The sequence below is a fragment of the Rhamphochromis longiceps genome, linkage group LG13, assembly GCF_057381845.1.
Source record: "Rhamphochromis longiceps isolate RC_006_pf linkage group LG13, R_longiceps_female_GT1.1, whole genome shotgun sequence".
NCBI classification, from domain to species: domain Eukaryota; kingdom Metazoa; phylum Chordata; class Actinopteri; order Cichliformes; family Cichlidae; genus Rhamphochromis; species Rhamphochromis longiceps.
In genome coordinates, this window is record NC_140569.1 from 25,608,381 (window position 1) to 25,629,497 (window position 21,117).

The 21,117-nt window shown below is 41.7% G+C and overlaps 1 protein-coding gene across 1 annotated transcript in view; it reads right to left on the reverse strand.

The window, feature by feature from the left end:
* The window catches only part of plpp4 (phospholipid phosphatase 4), a 49,685-nt gene extending 37,001 nt beyond the window's left edge, over nt 1-12,684 (reverse strand). Inside the window, exon 1 of the mRNA XM_085427565.1 lies at nt 12,177-12,684. Within this exon, the coding sequence (XP_085283691.1) occupies nt 12,177-12,265 (89 nt within the window). The 5' untranslated portion in view covers nt 12,266-12,684. The remainder of the gene's footprint in view (nt 1-12,176) is intronic.
* Between the last annotated feature and the right edge of the window lie 8,433 nt (nt 12,685-21,117).

The following is a 21,117-nucleotide window of genomic DNA, read 5'->3' on the forward strand; positions in this document are numbered from 1 at the left end:
AAGTTATGACAGATTTCAAAATATACATGTAAGTTTCTTCCCTTCAACTATGACACGCACACTGTCCACAAATTCACCTTACAGTGGCAAAAAGTGAGCAGTTACTCTGCAGTATTCTCTAAAGGAAATCACAGAATACTCATCAAGGAAAAAGTGGTCTGACAGCAAAAGCTTGGGGCTTGAGGGACACACACACACACACACACACAGACGTGATGAAGGCTTCTCCAGAAGGAGAGGAGCATGCTTGTTATATATTTTAAGATTTGGGCCAGGAGACTGCCAAATGTGCTAGTGTGTGTGTTGGCGGGAGGCTCTTTCATCTTCTCAGCCCCTCATCTGTCTTTGTATATAGATAAGAGTATGATGCTGAAAATGACAGTAATACAGAGGAGGCTGAAAAAAAATCACCTAAGAAAGGGGCAATAAAACGATGAAGTGACAGGGGGAGGTATAAGAATAGAAACGTCGTGATGGGAGGAAGTGTAACTCAGTGCAGGGGACCTTCCTCTCCACTCTGACAGAAGCTGTCACTTCCGCACTTCCACACCTCAGAGCGCCACAGCACTGCCCCTCATCACAGCCTACATCTACCGAGCACCAGTCATGGTTCAAATACTTCTAAAATAATGGGGAAACTTTAAAGTTTTAGAGAACATGTTCAGATGAACAGAATGGAAGCACAAAATGAACAAATAATGTGATGCAGTTTATCTTCATAACATCATTACAGCTCCATCATTTGCATCCTCTGAGCTTCAACCTGATTGCTGAGCCGCTTTATTTTACAAAAGGAACAGTTTTAACATTAAGATTTGTTTACGGCTAGAACTGAGATTGACATTCATATTTTACAATGGTGAAATTGCAATACCAGAACACAATACCATGTTGCAGTAAGAGCTTTTCCCTAAGAATAAGAAAATATAAAAGCTCATAATTCTGAACAGTGGTTACATTCCAGTATTTGTTTTGTTTTTCCAGCTGAAAACGCCAGATGTAAAGCACAATCCCTGCTGTTACTGTAGTTTTTACAAGATTCTTCTTTGACTTTTAAGACCCCCCCAGTACAATGATGGAAACTGGTTAAGTTTATTATTTTCACTGTGTAATACGAGCAGTGGGAAGGCTGGGAATTAGATTTGGGAGGAAAAGTGCAACTCTGTGTTATATGATAAATTATTAAGGCGCATGACAACAACATTGAACTCAGAGTGGATGTAAAAGTTGGAACTGTTTTCAGATGTCGTAAATTCACGACAAAAAATAACTCAAAAATCTGTAATCTGATTTATTGTTAACTAGAATAAGGGTTTTTCTGCTTCTCCTACAGTAATGTGCAAAAGTCTTGAGCCACCCCTCATTTCTTAATGTTTTCTTTCCAAGAAGCCATATTTGTTTGTAATTCTTTAAAGTGCACTGAAAGAGGAATAGTTCTCCAGGCTTTCTGAAGGTTTTCAAAAGGTTTTCTTTGGACTTTGGTGGGTATTTTGCTCCTTTTAATTCCGTGTACTTGACTATTTTCAGGCAATAGTTTTTTTCTCTTTCTTTATTTTGTTTTGATGGGTTTTTTGTTGGTTTTTTGGCCACTTAACACTGACCTATGCATCCAAGTGAACATGAATGTGTTAGCTGCCTCGTCTAATAAAAGCCACTGTCACATCACATAATTTTTCCAGTTTATTTAGCTGAATCCATGAAACGTGTCAAAGATGAGAGTTTGACATTCATAAAATATTGTTTTTTTTATTCATTTTCAGTCCTTGTACCTGAAGTCCAGGCAATATTTTATTGTTTGTTAATCCTCTTTTAACACTGTTACGAGCATAAAAAAGGCACCTAACTCAAGGGATGAAGCACAAAACAGACAACTTAGCAAAGAACCAATTTTAGCCATTGGTTTAGGCTATAGGGAGAAAATGCTAAAGTATTTCTAATTACAGAAGAACTGGAATGTTAATCAGTTAAAACAGGTCTTATGGAGTGATGAATCCAGTAAAACACTGGAGGCTGTGTCATGGTCATGGTGCCAGTGGATCTTGATGGAATTATGAACACAAGAAGTAGCATCAGATTTTGATCCACCGTGCAGTACCATCTGAAAAGCATCAGATTCAGAACATCTTCATTTTGCGGCACTACAGTGATTCCAAACACACTGCCAATGCAGTAAAGGCAAACCTGGACAGAAAAACACCTGAAAAATACTTGTTATTAATCTCTGTCTCTCTTCCACAGCATGACTTTTATCCTGTCTTCCTTCTCTCTCCCCAACCGGTTGCCACAGATGGCTGCCCCTCCCTGAGCCTGGTTCAGGTTTCTTCCTGTTAAAAGGGAGTTTTTCCTTCCCACTGTCACCAAAGTGTTTGCTCATAGGGGGTCATATGATTGTTGGGTTTTTATTTGTATGTATTATTGTAGGGTCTACCTTACAATATAAAGCGAGCTGAGGCAACTGTTGTTGTGATTTGGCGCATAATAAATAAAATTGAATTGAACTGAATTGAAAAACCATCATGAACACTATCAGTCATGGATTTGGTCTCCCCAGAGCCCGGACCTCAACTTTACTGAAGTAGTGTTGAATCAGCTTGACAGAGAAACAAGGCCACCTAAGAGAGTTCATATGTGGTCAAACTAAATATTCATCTTCAAGCTCATAAGAACTGTACAAACCCAGTTTTTTCCTTTTATACTGTATCTCTGTGTATGTTTGCATGTGTTCTGATTAATTTTCCTACCAGAAAATAAAGACATGAAGGGCAGCTCAAGACTGTTGCATAGTACTGTTTGACTTTTTTTCTTACAGTAAATTTCCTCTAACAGGTAAGTTGACCCACAAGGCAATCTTCACAAAGCGACTTGCAGTACCCGTTTAAGGCAGACTGGTGTAAAGGACACACAGAGAGTAACTGAGCAATCTGCTACCCATGGAGGGATAAAGATACGGGTTTGGAAAAATGACAGCAGGGACAGCAAGACATAATGAGCTGATCAAACGATTGTGGAGAATGAAATGCCAGAGTAGCTTAGAGCGGTGACAGACTGAGCTGTCAGGGATTCCCTGGTCTTGGTGTGAGAGTCAGCTGCCTCTGCTCTCGCTGGATTCATGGATATTTTTGCTGCAGCATCTGCCTCGTTTGCTAATAGAGCTTTCCTTCTGCTAATCTTTTCTCAAATCTTCTCACACCACTCAGATTCCCAATTCACCATGGTCACTAATCACAATCACATCCAAAATGTGATTTCTTTTTAAAATTACCTCACATAGTCTGACGTTGTCTCTTTTGTATTTTCACTCATATAGTTTTTTGGTTTAATTCGAAACTGTTGAATAAACTGCCACTTTATTAAACCTACACATTTAGGGATTAAGTTACTGTGTCGAATATAGCTTATACAATCAAGCACAACATTGGGTGCTCTCCCTGGGCTCTTCAGACAAAGATGTACAAAGGGAACACTACTGAGGTCACACTGTTTCAGTCACCGCTTGCTGACTCGGTCTGTTTGTGTTATCGAGTCAGGAAGTATTTCAGTGCCTTGTTACAGTCAGTAGTCAAACATGCAATCTCAATTCTTTCTTCATCTCAAAGATAATGAGGGTCACAGGTTGGATGACCCGTGACTCAGTGCTTCAAATGTGGTAGCAGGAAAAATTAAGGCGAGGAGAATATATTATAATTATGAAGACGGGTATTATGAAATTTACACAAATGGCAGATGACTGAAGACGGCAATGTGTCAGTGTTGAGAAGTCATGTTTGTCCACAGCCGAACATAATAAATATGTATACAGGCAAATAGTACAACAGCAGCATCCCTCTGGAGTCCTCTTTCTCACCAGTCAACGTTTGCTACCCCAATTCTTGCTTGTCTGTATTTCTAGTTCAGTCATCCAAATTCTGAACACTGTATCTGAGTCTAAATGCTCCACACTGGACTTAGTGGACTGCAGAATTTACTCCCTCTCTTTGCCATTACCCACTGTGTACTGTGCAGGAGTGATCTTGTTTACTTAGAAATTTTGCCCGTGGGGAAAAAGCGTTTGGACTAAACCATATAGACAGATGAATAAAACGAAGAGCTGAAGGCTGCAAAGCTGCAGACTTACTGTGTCTATTTTGGGGGTCGGCTCTTTCTGATTACAAGGATTAAAATTCAGCACTTTATATTATGGCTTTGGCACTCACACCTGTGGCCCTCTGGGTAAAAATCTCTTTACTGACATCTTATATTAAAATAATTACACTATTTCTACCGTTTCTGTGAGTGGAGTTCGGGAGAAAGGCCAAGAATATTTTAGTGTCCACACCACTTTAAAGTTATAATCTTTTATTACATTAATGCTTTCATGATCTCAGACCCCCATTTTGATTATAGCTTTTTTTTTCAGCTCCTTTTCATTTACATTCTATAATCACTCTTGATGTAATGTAATGTTTGTTGGATGCAACGAAAAGACCCGTGCAGAATTTAGATTTTCCAAGCACAGAGGGTATTCTTGCACAAGAAAACTATGCATGCATGTAATTAAAAACAAAGAAAAATTCTCCACACCACTGATAACAGCCTCGCCGTCTATTGTTATTTCTCTTCAAACGAGGACCAGGAGACTGCCAAGTAAGAGTATTAAGCTACTGCTAATGTAAAGAGAATATGCTGCCTCACATTAAAAGCGTTGGACTGGCAAAACATGAGGGATTAATTATGAAAGATTTAAAAACTGCAATGTGTTTTGCACTGAAGTAAGTGCTGACTATGACTGCTTATCAACAATCTTTTTTTTCTTTTTTTTTAGCGGTCCATTAAATTTTTAATGGAACGAGACGGCGCAGGCACAGTTAGAGGAGTGGTTAGATGAAGAGCTGTAGGTGACTGGCTGAATCCTCCTCTACAGGGTCATCATCGGCGCTGTGATTCGCTGTGCACAACGGCTCTTTGTACTATGTGCTGCGTGAGATCAGATCCAGATCAGATCAGACATCTTTATAAAAACCAAAGTGAGCTAATTGCACTAAAAACAGAGTCACCTGTATTTCCACTTGTGTTTGATGTTTAAGGAATTATTGTTGTATCATTAAACTGCAGTCATGGTAATCAACCAGGACTAATTATATCAGGATTACAGCTTAGTTTAAACTCTGCATCGCTCTTTTTTTTCTGTCTCTCTTTTTAACCATTAATCCGATAACACGTTCACTTCTACACGTGAAAGATCCCTAGTTTATAACTGGCAGGAGAAATAAACCCAGCCTCAGGGGATCACAGGCCCAGATAAACGGGAGGATAGCGTCAGGAAGGGCATCTGGTGTAAAATGGTGAAAAATCTCTGCCAAATCAAACATGCAGATCCACCCTCGGGAAAATATTGAGCAGCTGAAAGTACCTTTAATCCAACAGACGTGTTGACTAAACAATCTGTTTATTCTCAAAAAGTCCAAGTTTCTTTCAAGACTCTGCTCCTCCCCATCATCTCTGAGACTGGCTAACGCTCTGGGCTGTATCTCGCTACTGCCTAAACTTTCCTCTGAGATGGGGAATGATGTGCAGTCACTGTTTTGAGGGATGAATTGTGTTATTTCAATACACTTGCATCTAACCTCATTTGACAGCAACTACAGTGCTGTGAAAATGCATTTTACCCCCTTCCTGAGTTCTTAGTTTTATGCATATTTGTCACACTTTCATGTTTCAGAGCATCAAACTCATGTTAATATTAGACAAAGATAACCCGAGTAAATACAAAATGCAGTTTTTAAATTATGATTTTATTTATTAAGGGAAACAAGTAATCCAAACCTCTCTGGCCCTGTGTGAAAAAGAAACTGCCTCCTAAATCTATCAGCTGGTTGTGATAACAGGCTATGACTAATTTTCACGTCACTTTGGCCCACTTTCTTTGCAGAGGTGTTTTAGTTCTGTTATATTGGAGGTTTTTTGAACACAAGGGGCCTGTTTAAGGATCTCAGATTTAAATCTGTTTAATAAACCAAGTGTGCTTGAGCTTCAGGGGATGAATTGATGGTCAGATATTCTTCTTCAGGATTTTCTGATAGAGAGCAAATTTTTAGAACTATGGTAAGTCTTCCAGGTCCTGAAGCAGCAAAATTGCCCAGATCATCAGACCATCAAATGCTATATTACAAAAACCTTCCAGAAAGTTCAACTTTTGTCTCGTCAGTACAGAGAGCATTTTCCCAAAAGTCTTGGTGATCATCAAGGACTTTTATTGGCAAATGTAAAACAAGACCTCTGACCTTGACTGAGGCAAGTTAGGCCTGCAGGGGCCTGGGGGTGGGCACAATCACGGAGTCCATATTACCATCAGGGTGTACACCTCACCCCTGGCGTCGTTGCCCACCTCTCAATTTTAAATACACGTAGACATTGAGGGCTATCAGGAGGGACTATGCGCTTACCTGCTGCTCCTTGGCAGGTAGCTCTATGCCCTCCTGGGTTTTAATTGCACCTTAGAACACACATGCATCAACACTACAATGAGCGGGTGGAGGGAGGTTTGGAGTCTTCTCTCACCCCCATTCTCTGCGGCCTGCTGGAGCGGGGGGGCTAGGAGGAGTTGGCCGTCCGACTGCGGTCTGGAGTGTGGGGCCTCCCTGCTGCTACGGAGTCGGGGCGGTCTGCCTCTCCCCACCGCAGGGAAAAGGGTAACACCACCTGGGTCTGGGTGCAGTTCCCCCCTCCAGGGGCAAGGGTACCTAGACCCGGTTTGTAGAGTACGCTTGGGGAGTGTGATCGTGTGTACAGCGTCTCTTTATGTCTGTCTCCACGTTGGTTGAGTGTGGAGTGAGTGCATATGAGAGCATGAGGGGGGGAATGGATGTTTGTATCTGTGTGTGCCTGTATGTCTGTGTCTATATGTCAGGTTGGGTATCAGACACCACCTCTCTGGGGACACCTCAGGCCCTCCAAGGTTTGGAGGCCTATCTCCACCCCTCCACCACTTCCCCTGCCGGTGGCGGACTCCCTCAGGTGTCGGTGCGTTGGTGGTTCTTTGTGTCTGGGGGTGGGCGTCCAGGTACACACCGGCTCACTCCTTGGCGGCCGCTTATCGGGGCCTGGAACCTGGGGCTCGCTCGGGCCACTTCGGAGGTGGGGTGCCCCCGGCCTCTCGGCCTGGGGCTCGGTCACTCAGGCACAGCTGGCTGCCGGCGGAGCTCACGGGCGCGTCACTGCAATTCCCCCTGGCTTCTGCTCCGCGGCTGCTGAGTGAGCCCTCATCTGGGACTCTCCTCAGCTCTTACTGGAACAGTGGCGCGGCTGCCCCTCTGTTGGTCTTCTATGGTCTCTTGTGTTCTGGGGGCCTCTGGATGTCTGGAGTTTTGATCTCCTCCATACCTGCTTCATACCCTGGAGGACGGGGCTATGCCCCCCCCCCCCCCCCCACACTCCCTAGCAGATCGTTACATGGAGAAACCTTTGGAATACAAGCGCGCTGATCCACACAGGTATGCACACAGGTGTTCACTGCTCGTAGACTTAAATTACACCTTTCTTGGCTACTACTTCGAAGCACATCTGTCCTGCGTACTGCACAACAACATTGAATATTTAGTATTTACTGCTGTTTACACTTAGCTAGATTAATGCGATGGTGTTGTGTTTAGTATGTTGCTTTGTTTTTTTTTGTTTTTTTGCTTGTTTTCTATTCTTCTCTCAACAGGTGATCCAGGAGATTCTTTTTTTTTTCTCCCCCCCTTTCTCACTGTCCCTCTCCCCTTCTGTTTTTCCTTTCCTTCCTCTTTCTTTCTCCCTTTCCTATCCCTCACTCATGTCTGTCCCATCTGTAACATCTGAAAATAAAATATAATAAATAATAAAAACAAAGATCGACCAAATGGACCAATACGGCAATGCCACGAAGATCCATTTGGCAAAGTAAATCCATTGGGTATCCTTGTTGGTCTTCAGACAACAATTCTGATGGCTAAAGAACCAAATGGGACAGGCAAAAAAAAAAAAAAAAAAAAAAAAGGATCTCAGATTTAAATCTGTTTAATAAACCAAGTGTGCTTGAGCTTCAGGGGATGAATTGATGGTCAGATATTCTTCTTCAGGATTTTCTGATAGAGAGCAAATTTTTAGAACTATGGTAAGTCTTCCAGGTCCTGAAGCAGCAAAATTGCCCAGATCATCAGACCATCAAATGCTATATTACAAAAACCTTCCAGAAAGTTCAACTTTTGTCTCGTCAGTACAGAGAGCATTTTCCCAAAAGTCTTGGTGATCATCAAGGACTTTTATTGGCAAATGTAAAACAAGGCCTCTGACCTTGACTGAGGCAAGTTAGGCCTGCAGTTCTTTAAATGCTGTTCTGGGTTCTTTTGTGACCTCCTGGATGAGTTGTTGAGTAATTTTGGTAGGCTTGCCACTCCTGGGAAGATTCACTGCTGCTCCAAGTTTTCTGCATGTGTGGATAATGGCTCACACCATGGTTAGAGTCCCAGAGCCTTAAATACTGGCTTCGTGACCCTTTCCAGAGTGACTGTTGTCAAAGTTTTTGTTTCTCATCTCCTCCAGAGTTTCTTAGATCATGGTTGCGTTTTGGTATCTTTTAGCCTACATCAGACAGATTCTGTTTAAGGACTTCTTGATTCAACGTGCCTGGCAGTAATCAGGCCTGTGAGTGACTCAGCTTTCCAAAAATTGTGGTTACGCAGTTATTTCATGATTTAACACGAGGTGGCGGTTACTTTTTCCACATATGAATAGGGGGGTGTAGACAGTTTCTTTCATTTAAGAAATATTTAAAAAGTGCATTTTGTATTTCCCCGGATTATCTTTGTCGAATATTAAAAACCTTTTGCTCTCAAACATGTACGTGTGACAGATGTGCAAAAAATACTAATGAAAAATACTAAAAAAATAAATCAGGAAGGGGGCAAATAGTTTTTCATGACACTGCATATCAAAAAATGATCTAATGGCTGATGCCAGCTTCAGATCACACATTAGTATGCCTCATTACCAATGCATGCAATTAAGAATAATCCTTTTTTATCACCATAATTTTCTTCAATAAATAAGTAATTTCTGCCTGGTTCCAAATTGTTGCTTCTGGCACAAACAGATCTACTCTGTTTTGCTGTGTATGACAGCCTGTAAAATAGCAGCCATCTTCTCTGGGCAATCAAGAGGCTTTTAGATTGCTTTGATACGGGTTCTCACGGTTGTTATGGTGCCTATCTATTTTCTGAGCCTCAGGTCTTAATCTTGAAAATCTCTCAACAATCTAGATCTCCCTAACTGTGTGTCCTCCATCTTATCTTCCTCTTCTGTCTCTTTCTTTTTGTCTCTGTCTTTCTTGCTTTTGTCGCCTGTTCTGCTTGCAAGCAGTGTTCGGGTATTTATGGGACGTGCTTATTCAATTGTCCGACTATGAGCTTCGGGACAAACACACTGACAAAATTCAAGCTTGTATTGCTTGATTGAGGACACGAGCTCTGTCACACAACCACTCAAGGAAGAAATGAGTCCTTGGTATTTGTCTAAGCTCTTGCTTGTTGCGCTCTGGATTACAAGGAAAGGGAAATAAGACCAATCTCATTATCCTCTCCTTCTTTGCTAATCATTTAACTAGAGATTTTTTTTTTTTTAAAAAAGGACTTTATCTTTGTGTTTATTTGTGTTTCTCTTGTTTTATATTTTGCCTAATGTCAGAGATCATATCCCTTTAGAATAAGACATGCGTGACTCCTGGGGTGCTAACCTATGATGACTGCATGGCATTAGTGGTTTCATAGCACAGGGCCAACCCAAAGTCACACTTTCAGCCTCTCACTAAGGTCACTGCATCTCCCGAGGCTTGGAACAGACAGCAGCTTGGCAAGCAAGGGCAAATAGAAAGTAACGTTCCCTTAAAGGCAGGCTGTCTTTGGAAAAATTTGGATGTGAATAATGCAGAGATTTCAAGCCTCTTAGGATTAAAGTCCACTGTTTGTGTGGGTGGGCAGTCAAGCAGAGAGGATAACTTCCTTGCCACAGTCAGCATTATTTAATCAGAATCAAAGACAAACCGAATTACCAAACTTGCATATGGGAAAGACACCTCTGATGCATTCATATCTGCTCGTTAGACCTACTTCAGGATGAATTCATTCATTTCCCCTCGGTACATGTTCACAATTCTGAAAGAATATGAACAGCAAAATGAGCAAAAATCTTTTCTTCATTTTCCTTCCAGTTTGTCAAATTCAAGAGTGAGCTGCAGAGGAAGAAAACACCAAGTTGTGAAACTAAATTTAAGACGACTGGTAACTCTCCCTGGCAAACATGCACAGATGAGACTGTCGTTTTCTTCCCAAGATAAAAATACAGTGCATTACACCTACACCAAGCCTACACCGCACAGCAGGCACGGATAGCGGCAGCCAAAACCTGTCCTCTACACCTTCAGCGGAGAAAACAACAGAAACTAGTTGACCCCAATTATCCTGCCTTCACCACAGTCTTTGAGGTTAGATACGAACAGGATCCGCTGCCCTTCGAGGCCAGAGGGCGACTCTATCTGGTCTGCTGAAATAAAACTTGTTCGATACAACAATAACTTTGAGCCCCAAAGAAACGCAGAAGATCAAATTCTCCCTTCTCTGAATACACGATTGAAACTTGCTCTTAAAATTTGGCACTCTGTATCCATCAAATCAAAATGAACAGCAAACAAAGGAATCTGGCTTCTATGGCTTCTTGGTTCACCAGCTTTGTCACTAGTTAATCCTATTTAATCCAAGGTATCGGTATCAAATGTAGCCCAGCAGGAAAGTAACAACCTTCCCAAAGCTGAACAACATGCAGTGCATGTCTGTGTGTGTGCACTGTCTCATAGAAGAACGTGATGCTCGGTAACCATCCTGCTCTTAATATCCTATTAGGGGTAGATCAAGTGTACTGATGGGGGAGACTGAGTGTTATCAGAAGCAGATTAAAGCTCTGTGCAGTGTAGAGGGAATATGGGGAGTAAAACTCACTTCATTAAGGTGATCAAGTGCTTTGTGGCTGGGGCTTCTGTGCTACAATACAACACTTGCCTCGTGATGATGATGATAATGATGATGATGATGATGAAGATTGTATTGTGTGAAACTGCATTTTTCTTTCAATGTGGCACAGATTCACAGAAGCAAATCCTAGAGCCTAGTATCACATTCAAATATACAAAGGGCATATCCAAGATACTTTATGCTTTTTTTTCATCTCTCTATCTGAGTTTATCCATGTCAAACACAATCAGGACACACCATCAGGCTCTTGTTGGCCGGATAATCCGTCTGCTGTGAGAGCACACACAGAGTTGGACCACTTAGCCAAGAGATAGATATTAATGACACACACGGAATGCACGCACTGTGTCTACACACTCCAAAATGAGAGGAGCGTCTTCTTCTTTTTTTTCCTTCTTCTTTTATTTTCCCATAAATGGAAAAGATGCAGCAAGGGGATGCATTGTAGATATCGGGACTTGTAGCTCAACTGAGATGATATCGAGCATAAAAATAAGCAAAATGGTAAATGATAAAATCATGATGCACCTGGAGCTTAATAGCTCCAAGATAGACAAACAATTATAACCTATTTATGTTAGTTTTTGCTTGCGAGGAAGAAGCTTCACAGAAAAAAAGGGGGGCAAAGTATCATTTCATCATTGTGTGCTTAGTTAGATTACTGTGTCGTGTCTGGTGAAACGGTCAGATGAGCTGTCGCTGCAGCTCTCTAACCGGCTGTGATCCAAAGAAACTAAATACTAGTTCTTTCATAAGAGTCAGTACAGAGCGCGCTCATAACAGAAAGTCTATTCTGGTGGAGATTTAAGTTGTTTTGTTTTGTTTTGTTTTTTGCAACCTGTTAACCACAGCGTCGGTCTGCTGCTGGTTTGACAGCGGTCTGTCCACGCTGCTGAACCGCAGCTACCGCCACACACACACACACAAGCACGGGGACCTGTTCGTTCAGCACCACACCGCGGCACATAAACCTGAACACAACACTTCTGTGTCGAAATAATGGAAAGGCATATGTATAACATCAGTGACGAAAATGAATGTCATCGCCAAGACGCGCGTAGTTGCCAGGCAGTTTTTCATTATTATTATTTTTGTTATTAATTTGAATGTTTTCGGTGTTTCTCAGATAACTCAGCTGCTGGAGCCTTTACTTACACGAAAACTCCGAAAAGCAGAACTCTGATGCCAATCTCCAGAGCCAATTCTCGCATGTTTTTCCTGCGGTCTGGAGGCGACACGTTCATGATTCGGAGACAATCCGTCAACTCAAGCAGAAAAAAGGCGGTCCCGGTCAGTTCTGGAGGCTTTTTCACTTTTGTAATCCACCTTAACAAAAGCCCAGCGCTCCCTAATCGCGCATGCCGTGCACCTCCATTGCAACTCGGTCACCTGAAGCAGTCTTCCTCTCTTTTTCGCTCCTTCGCCTGTCTCCGCTCGTCCCCGTCTGTTTCTGTCCCCCTCGGGCGATTTTCTTTAAAGCAACTCTGTTGCTGACAGCTGCTCTTCTATCGAGTGAAACTCTTCCTCTTCCACTCCATCAGTTTCTTAATTTAAGATTGGAGTTCGGGGCCAGAAGATATCAGCCGATTTGGGAGAAGGTACAGGTGTGGGTCAGCACAGAGAGGGAAGTGATGGGAGGCTGCAAAGTAAAAGGGAGATACTCAGAGCGTCAGCGAGCTCGTGTGGTGTGGGTCTCGCTCTCTCTTCTCTCTCTCTCTCTCTCTCTTCCTCTCCCTCTCTCTCATCCTCTGCGTTTGACTTTGGAGATTCAGATGACTAGAAGTTTCTGGAACACCACACAGACACTCATGGGAGGAAAAGAAAGGCTCGAGTGCTCATGTCCAACACTCCTCCATGTTTCTTCTTGTCTGCTCTGCACTAAAGAGACCTTGAACCAACATCTCTTCACAGACTACAATGACCCACTGGCTGTAAAAGCGACACAAAGCAGGGCGACCCTCCGCTGGCACAATCTGGGCAGGTGTTCATGACCAGACCCTTTACAACTCTAGTAGAACTAATCCATCAACACCGGTATCAGGCTTACCTGATATTACTGACACATGATATTGCAATCCTGGAACAAAAGAAGACCACTTTGGGAGGGGCGGAGGGACTTTCTCTCTGTTGGGCCTTCCACATACTGTCCAATCATACCCTATGACAAATCTAGCACCTCAGGGTCTAAGCAGTCAGGCAGTGATGAAGAAGCACAGACAGCAGCAATACCTGTGAGCCAGGAAACCTTGCCAGCCTTTTATAGACACACATGAATATTTTATGCCCTCTAAAGCTGGCCTTCCTGCATTACCTGCCAGTCTGAAACGTGCCGCTGTGTGCATTTGAATGCGTGTTATAGGCCGTGAGGGAGAGACCACTGAAGAGAAAGCCCCAGACCACAGATTTCTTTCTGGGTCACAAGCTCTGCAACCTGGGACGAAATAGAAAGTCTGCATCTTGCTTGGTTAACAAGGCATCCCTTTAGCTATGTGTAGCTAAGATAAATAAATGTAGGCTATGGGTGCACGCTCTTATACACGCAGATGCACAGCAGAGGTTTTGATGTATTCCCTTTTTTTCATACATTTGAATTCTAGGTGATGTGCCTGGAGTCTTTGCCAGTTCCCTAATAAGAACAAAACAAGAGGAGAAGCGAGATGGTGGTAGGTTGGTAGGTGAGCTCCAACTTCAAAGCTTTCTGCCAGCCATCAGAGTTTTCAGCTTTTAGAGAACCTGGCATGTTTATTACAAGCTATCAACATTGTTTTTATCTCGCAGCATCACAGGACTTGTGATTTAGCTGATTCACTCGTGCCAGACAGGCTTTACAGACTTTCCAAGCATCAACACAGGGTGACATAAAAATTATTGGATAGAGAAAAAAAGAAGTTTGTTCTGTCTGGTTGATGCCATGGTGGCTTTTTGTTGCCAAAAAGCAAACATTCGAGTTGTGTAAAAATACACCGCTTTCCTTTTTGTTTCAACTTTGCTTTTTCATTTTCTTTAAACACAATTCACACTTTCATTTATGTGTTTTTGTGACCCATCTCCAAGTTTTCCCCCTTCCACTTTTCTGGAATGTAGACTGTGAGTCACATTCCCTGAGGTTCTGGTTACCCTTCAAGGTTAGACATATAGCGCACTCCAAAACAGGTTGTACTTCAATAAATCAAAGTTGAAGGCATCATTACAAAGTGCTCCTAATCGCTTCCATGGGTATGGGTGCATATTCTCTGAGACAGAGTGACTCATCACGCCACACAGAGATTGGTTGAATCAATTCCCCGAGTTCTTCACTTTATTGAACCTCACTTCTCATTACACTTTTATTGTTTTAAAAAAAAAAAGTCTGGTTCATTTGCACACAGAGTCATTTTATTACGTGGGCAGCATTTACACATTCTGATCTAAATATGGACGTCTGAAGTCTGATGCTGTTTTTCCAGCATTGTGTACTACAGGGCTAAATAAGATGTGCATTTGAAAGCATGTCTTTTCAAGGAAAGTAAAGCTGAAGACTCTGTGAGGAAAAACATCCAGTTTTATGTTTTATTCTTGGAGTTCTATTATTAGTTCCCCGAAATCTGAATGAGTTGTTGAGCAGAACAGCCAACTGTGAAAGACAATTCAGCTACTCCCCAAAGTGAAGACGCATATTTCACGGCTTGGTTAGCATCCTCTATCAATTACAAAGTAGCATTCCACAATAGAAGAATGATTGTTTCAGATAATGAAAACTAGAAAATGGAATACTCTGAGCAAGAGAAGCAAAGGTTTTCGAGTTCAAGACTTCCATACATGTTCATTCTCTGCTTATAACAGCTATGAATTTCAGCAAATGAAGCATATGTGTAAGTTCAATGAGGAAAATCTATAATCACTCATCTGCCTGCTTTCCTCTTTGTTCCGCCACTAGTTTGTTCATTACATCACTACCACTTTCCCACGCTGTCAGTCTCATTACTGACATCATTACTCTAGTCCAATCATCTTCTTGCCTGGATTCTTTGAGCCAGTCAGACTCCACTCTGTGTGGTTTAAATCTGTGCTCTCTGTCATTCTCACTTTCAGACTGTCCTTCATGCAACCCACCTGTCCCCATCTCCACCTCACCATAGTCACAAGCTTCATCTTCACCACCATCAGTGGCTAGATTCCAGCCTGTCCAGTCCTAAATCCTTTCACCACTGGGATTTTGTTCTGCCGTGATGGGTCATCAGAAACTCATCAACAAATCAATATCTCAGCAAATCATGTTAAATTCTGCCAGTCTCTACTTATTGAACTTATAGATTTGTATGTACAGTATATCTGTTAATATAACTCTTTTTTGCAGTGGATTGAACTGAACACAAGGGATGTCCCACTTTGCCCTTTTTGTTTTGCTTCACAACCAGATCCCAAGCTGGTCCTGAAATGATCACTAAAGTACAATTTACAAAATAAGGGGGAAAAGAATATCTTTATTGTTGCATGTTAAATGCAATCCTGTTTACCTCACCAGGTTCCAGCAACTACTGAGGACGAAAACATTCAGTGAGGGCAAATTTCTTCTGAGACGAACTTCTCTGCAACATAGACTTAATCGTAGACATTTGTTTTTACAGTATTAAGGGGTCACAGATGTGAATCCCTCCATTAAATTAATCAAACTTAACCACTGAACTTGTCTGAATAAAGATGACAGAAAACTACACCAAGGAGAGGAAATGTTATTATCGTTTTCATACTAGGCTCCATTTTAATTACTTACCGTAAGTGGAATACCTTAGGTAAATATTATGTAGGATTCAAAAGACTATCCAGTGGAACTGCGTTTCTTCATGACCAGTAATAATAATAACAATAATAATAATTTAACCAATCAAAATCAAGCTAAAACTGAACTTTTCACATACAGTAAAACCTGAATGTGCAAACAGACAAAAAAGCAGAAGAATAAAATAAAATACTACAAATAAAAATATCTGTAAAGGTTAAGTCCAACCTTACATCACATGAAGATATTAACAGCTTATTTAGGCCAAAAGTACAGTTTCTGACTATTGCTTTATACTGTCACGGTAAAAAGAAAGTGCAGCCTCTGCAGGCTCTAAGGTTTTGCATATCAGGGTAAAAACCGAGTCCTTAATAGGTCTTAATATGAGGTGTTTGTGTTGACTTGCTGTGTTTGGTTTTCATTTGCTGTGCGCTTTGCCAAACATAACATACTTTGGTCTGTCAAAAGAACATTGTTCCAGAAGCCTTGTGGTTTGTTCAAGTTTGCAAGCCTGAGCTGTGCTGCCATGTTCTTTTTAGAGAGGAGAGGCTTTCTCCTGACAGCTCTTTCAAATAAGATGTACTTATTCAGTCTTTATCTCATTGTACTATAATGAACTTTAATAGTTAGCATCCACTTCAGTCTGAGATGGCACGGTGGTTAGCACTGTTGCCGCACAGCAAGAAGGTCCTGAGTTCAATTCCACCATCAGGCCGGGGTCTTTCTGTGTGGAGTTTGCATGTTCTCCCCGTGTTTGCGTGGGTTCTCTCCGGGTATTCCGGCTTCCTCCCACCGTCCAAAGACATGCAGCTTGTGGGGATAGGTTAATTGGATAATGCAAATTGCCACTAGGTGTGAATGTGCGAGTGAATGTGAGTGCGAATGGTTGTCTGTCCCTGTGTGTTGGCCCTGCGACAGACTGGCGACCTGTCCAGGGTATACCCCGCCTCTCGCCCTATGACAGCTGGGATAGGATCCAGCGCCCCCCACGACCCTGAAAAGGATAAGCGGATGCGAATGGATGGATGGATGGAGGCTTTCTCCTGACAGCTCTTTCAAATAAGATGTACTTATTCAGTCTTCATCTCATTCTACTATAATGAACTACAGTAACTATGAGCATTGATCTGAGACGTCTACTCCTAGGAAGAGTGGCAGCTGTCTTGTCAGTAATATTTCTCAGTGTAGAATGATGGACTTCAACTTGTTTGGAAATGGCTTGACAATCCTTCCCAGACCAATGGGCAACAACAACTGTGATGACAGCTCCTTTTCACGTTGGTGTTAACTCACACCTAAATGCTCCAAATTAGCAGACTGTCATAACTTTCTTTAGAGGTCAGATCCAAGATATTAGACCTAAATGACCTAAATGACTGAATTCATTTCATTCAAAAACAACACGAATAATGTTTACTTGAAACTGATGAAAACTATAAGTGATACCAGACTCAAAGGATTGTCTTAAAAAAAAAAGCTTTTCAGTAATAATGCATAATGTACTTGAGATAAAGCTGAATGTTTTATTAAAGAAAAGTATCGATTTTTGTTTTATAAAGTATTCAAATTAATTGTACCATTGCAAAAATGATAATTTAAAAAACTGTATTGTTTTTTCTTTACATGGCATGAATTAAAATACATTTTGCTTTTATTATTTGTTATCATTACAAGTAAATTATTCTTGGGGTTCCCAGGCACCAAGTTTGGTTTATGAATGTCAAATATTTTGGGAGGATGAGGGTTAATTAAGTCGATTGGATTATCAGTACCTGGCTGCTATTTACTCTCTCCATTCCTATGAAAGCAGTAAGGATCCTTAGTCCTTAGTTTGTCACACACTGCTTCTGCATTTTATTTTTTGGTAAATAAATAATGACACCGCGTTGTATGTCGTATTTTGTATGTTGTTGTTCATCTAATTTTACAAAGAATGGACCCTATAAGCAGACTCGGACAACTGACGTACAGTTTAAAAGGTTTATCAGGATGAATAACAGACCGGGGTTTATCAGGCGATGGCTGATAGTGGTGTTCAGGGTCTGTGAAGAGGGGGACCAGTAGTTTAACAAACGCCAGTTGGGAGCAGAGGGCGGCAATAGCTCACTGGATTTACGCTTAGGGTCCTTACCTGTCAAAGATGAATGCTGAGCTGTGAGAGGGGTACCTGGTGGGCAGGCTGAGGCTTGGAGATGAAGGGAGGAAGTCAGTAGAGGGTGAGCAGGCAACTGAGGTAAGTCCTTGTTTCCGAAGAGATTCAAAAACCCGAGTGATGTTGCTGTACAAGTATTGCTGTGGGCCTAAGACTCCAGGAGGGACTCCAGATAGGAAAGTTTCTCAAACAGTGAGGAGGGAACTCCAGGAAGATAACGAGAAAGCAGACGAGACCGAAAGGTTGCTGATCAGAAGTTGCAAAAGTCTTACAAGTTGACCAATGACTTGACCAATTTACCATCATAATAAAGACAATGATCTGGCAGGGAATCATTGCCACAGCCAGTCCTAAATACACAGCACTGATGAGTTGCAGGTGTGTGAGAGTAATCCCGGGAAAAGACAACCGCCCACGGGCAGAAGCACAGATAATCCACCCACCTCCCCACCTAAGAGAAAACAGAAAAAGAGAGAAAGGCAGAGACAGAGAGAGAGAGAGAGAAAGGAGGAATTTAGAGGAAGAAGCCCCGGCCTGCCCCAGATCCTACAGTAACAGTACTTTGTTTTTGCCATGACTGTATTTCTGGTAGTATGCTGTGCAGTTCTTTTTAGCGACACCGGATCAAACACACGTTATACCAGGACAAATTTATTTTTAACAAAAAACAGAGAACTCGAGGCCACATGACAGTTGTAAATGAGCATGAAAGCAAAGACCTGTTCAAATTAAATATACCCTTCATCTACTGCATCTGAAGCTTGGACAGCCCGTTGAAAGAGATTTAATTGAAGATGACAAACATCTTCAGTCGGCGAGACGGTGCTGGGATTCAAATGTCAGCTGTCAAAACTAAAATGAAACTTTCATGAATTGCGATGCAGCAGGTCACGGTTAGATTTCTCTCTGGGCTCATGAGCAAAGTTTATTGATTAGCAGGAGCAAAAACAAGGAAAAGCTACAGAAGGGCTTGACATGTGATCGATTCTAGGTCAAAGTTTCCTGAAGATTAGTTTCAGTGATCTGCAAGTCTGGAAACGCAGGTGTTTTATGAGCACTTTTGCCAGTAATCTGCTTTTCCCATTGCATTAATTCCAAATTTTCCAACCAGCTTAATATACAAGACTTAAGGTTAGCATTAACCCAAATATCACTTATAAAAGAATTTACAATAATCCGTGAGTGAAACAGGGCTGATTTGTTTCTGCTGTGTTACTTTAGTGAGACTTCATTGCTCAGAGCAAATGCAATTAAATATACGAAAATATCTTTAGCTGAAGGTTTTACTGTCTGCTGAGTTTCGTCTGGTGATAATGCATAAACAGGAGAATTTAGTGAAATGCCTGTCATGTCACTGTCCTCTATTTTAGCACTCTTACAGTGTTGCTGTGGGTCTTTGAGCATAATACAGCTTGACTAATCTGATCATCATCACACTTATCAGTGCTAATGCCATCAGTGAAATTAGTAATTAATGTCAGAAATTAGTTCTGCCTTTGAAAATGGCACACAGCGATGAAATATTAAACTGCGACAAGAATAGGAATGAGCTCTTTTTGTCTGGTCGAGGCCTACAGTGGTTTTATTGATCACTCTGTCACAGTGTCATCCATTTGTCTTATTGTAATGCAAGTTCTCAGACAGCTACAGCGGAGAGGGATTTACTTTCGGGTGGATAAATCGTTGGTTTATGAGGGAAAAAGGAAAAAGTGATAGAGAGCTGAAATGCCAAACTTTTACACTGTCGTTTCATTTGTCTGCATGTTCTTGCAGCATGCATGAAAAAATGCCTATATGTCTTTTTTTTTGCAATGATATTTACAAGTTACATTTATACACAGCATGCATACTGGGATGCAGACATACAGAGCGTGACTGTGAAGTATTTTATTGTCTCTGCTCATAATTGGATCAGATTCCTCAGCTCCACAGATAAGCCAATAGTTTCTTGGAATAAGAATCTTGTCAGTGATTAATCTCTCAACCACTGAAAGCAGAAAATTGGTGGAATTTTAAAGTGGCTTTTCAATTCTTTCTTAAAATGAGTGCAAGATAAAATACTTCGATTAAACTCTGAGATGTACTTTCTTGTTGAGTAAAGCAAATCTATTGATTTATCTTGGGTTTGTACTGAGTACACAGCCTCCTATTTGGAGATGGTTCTGTAGTTCAACCACCTGTAGAGATACAGAATCATCCCCAAATAGGAGGATTGTATGGGACACAGAAGAGGCCTGAGGGGTGAAGCGAAGAGTGAGTATCTTCTAATTATGGTAAGCCAGATGAATAGTTTAAGGATATTTTATGTGTTAGAAGCAGGAAAAATGGGCAAACATAAGGATTTGAGCAACTTTAACAAGGGCCAAATTGTGATGGCTAGACAACTGGGTCTGAGTATTTCCAAAACCTTGTGGGGTGTTCCCACTAGACTGACCCGTGTGGTCAACAGACAACAGACAAGCTACTGTAGCTCATTAGTGCTGGTTCTGATAGAAAGGTGTCAGAATACACAGTCCATCATAGTTTGTTGCATATGGGGCTTCATAGCCACAGACCAGACCAGTTGTACACCACCAACAGCGTCAACAATGGGCACGTGAGCATCAGAACTGGACCACTGAGCAGCGGAAGAAGGTGGCCTGGTCTGATGAACCACGTTTGATGAAACCTTGGCTCCTGCCATCCATGTGACTGTTACTGTGACACGTACCACCAACCTAAGCATTGTTGCGCAGCGTGTACACCCTTTCATAGAAATTCTAATCCATGATGGCTGTGGCCTCTTTCAGCAGGATAATGCGCACTGCCATGAAGTAAAAATGCTCAGGATGGATTGAGGAGCACATAAGTGAGTCTGAGGTGTTGACTCGGTCTCCAAATTTCCCAGATCTCAATTCAGTCGAGCATCTCTGGGATGTGCTGGGGAAACAAGTCTGATAGGTCACTACACCTCACAGCTTACAGGACTTCAGGGATCTGTTGCTAACATCTTGGAGCCAGATATCACAGCACAGTTTCAGCGGTCTAATGAAGTCCATGCCTTGATGAGTCTGGCAGCAGACGATGGACCAACACAACCTTAGGCAGGTGGTCACAATTTAATAGCTAATCAGGGTATAACGTATACCCATATATAATGTATATTTATACATCGGTTTGTTATTGTAAACATACCACTTACAACA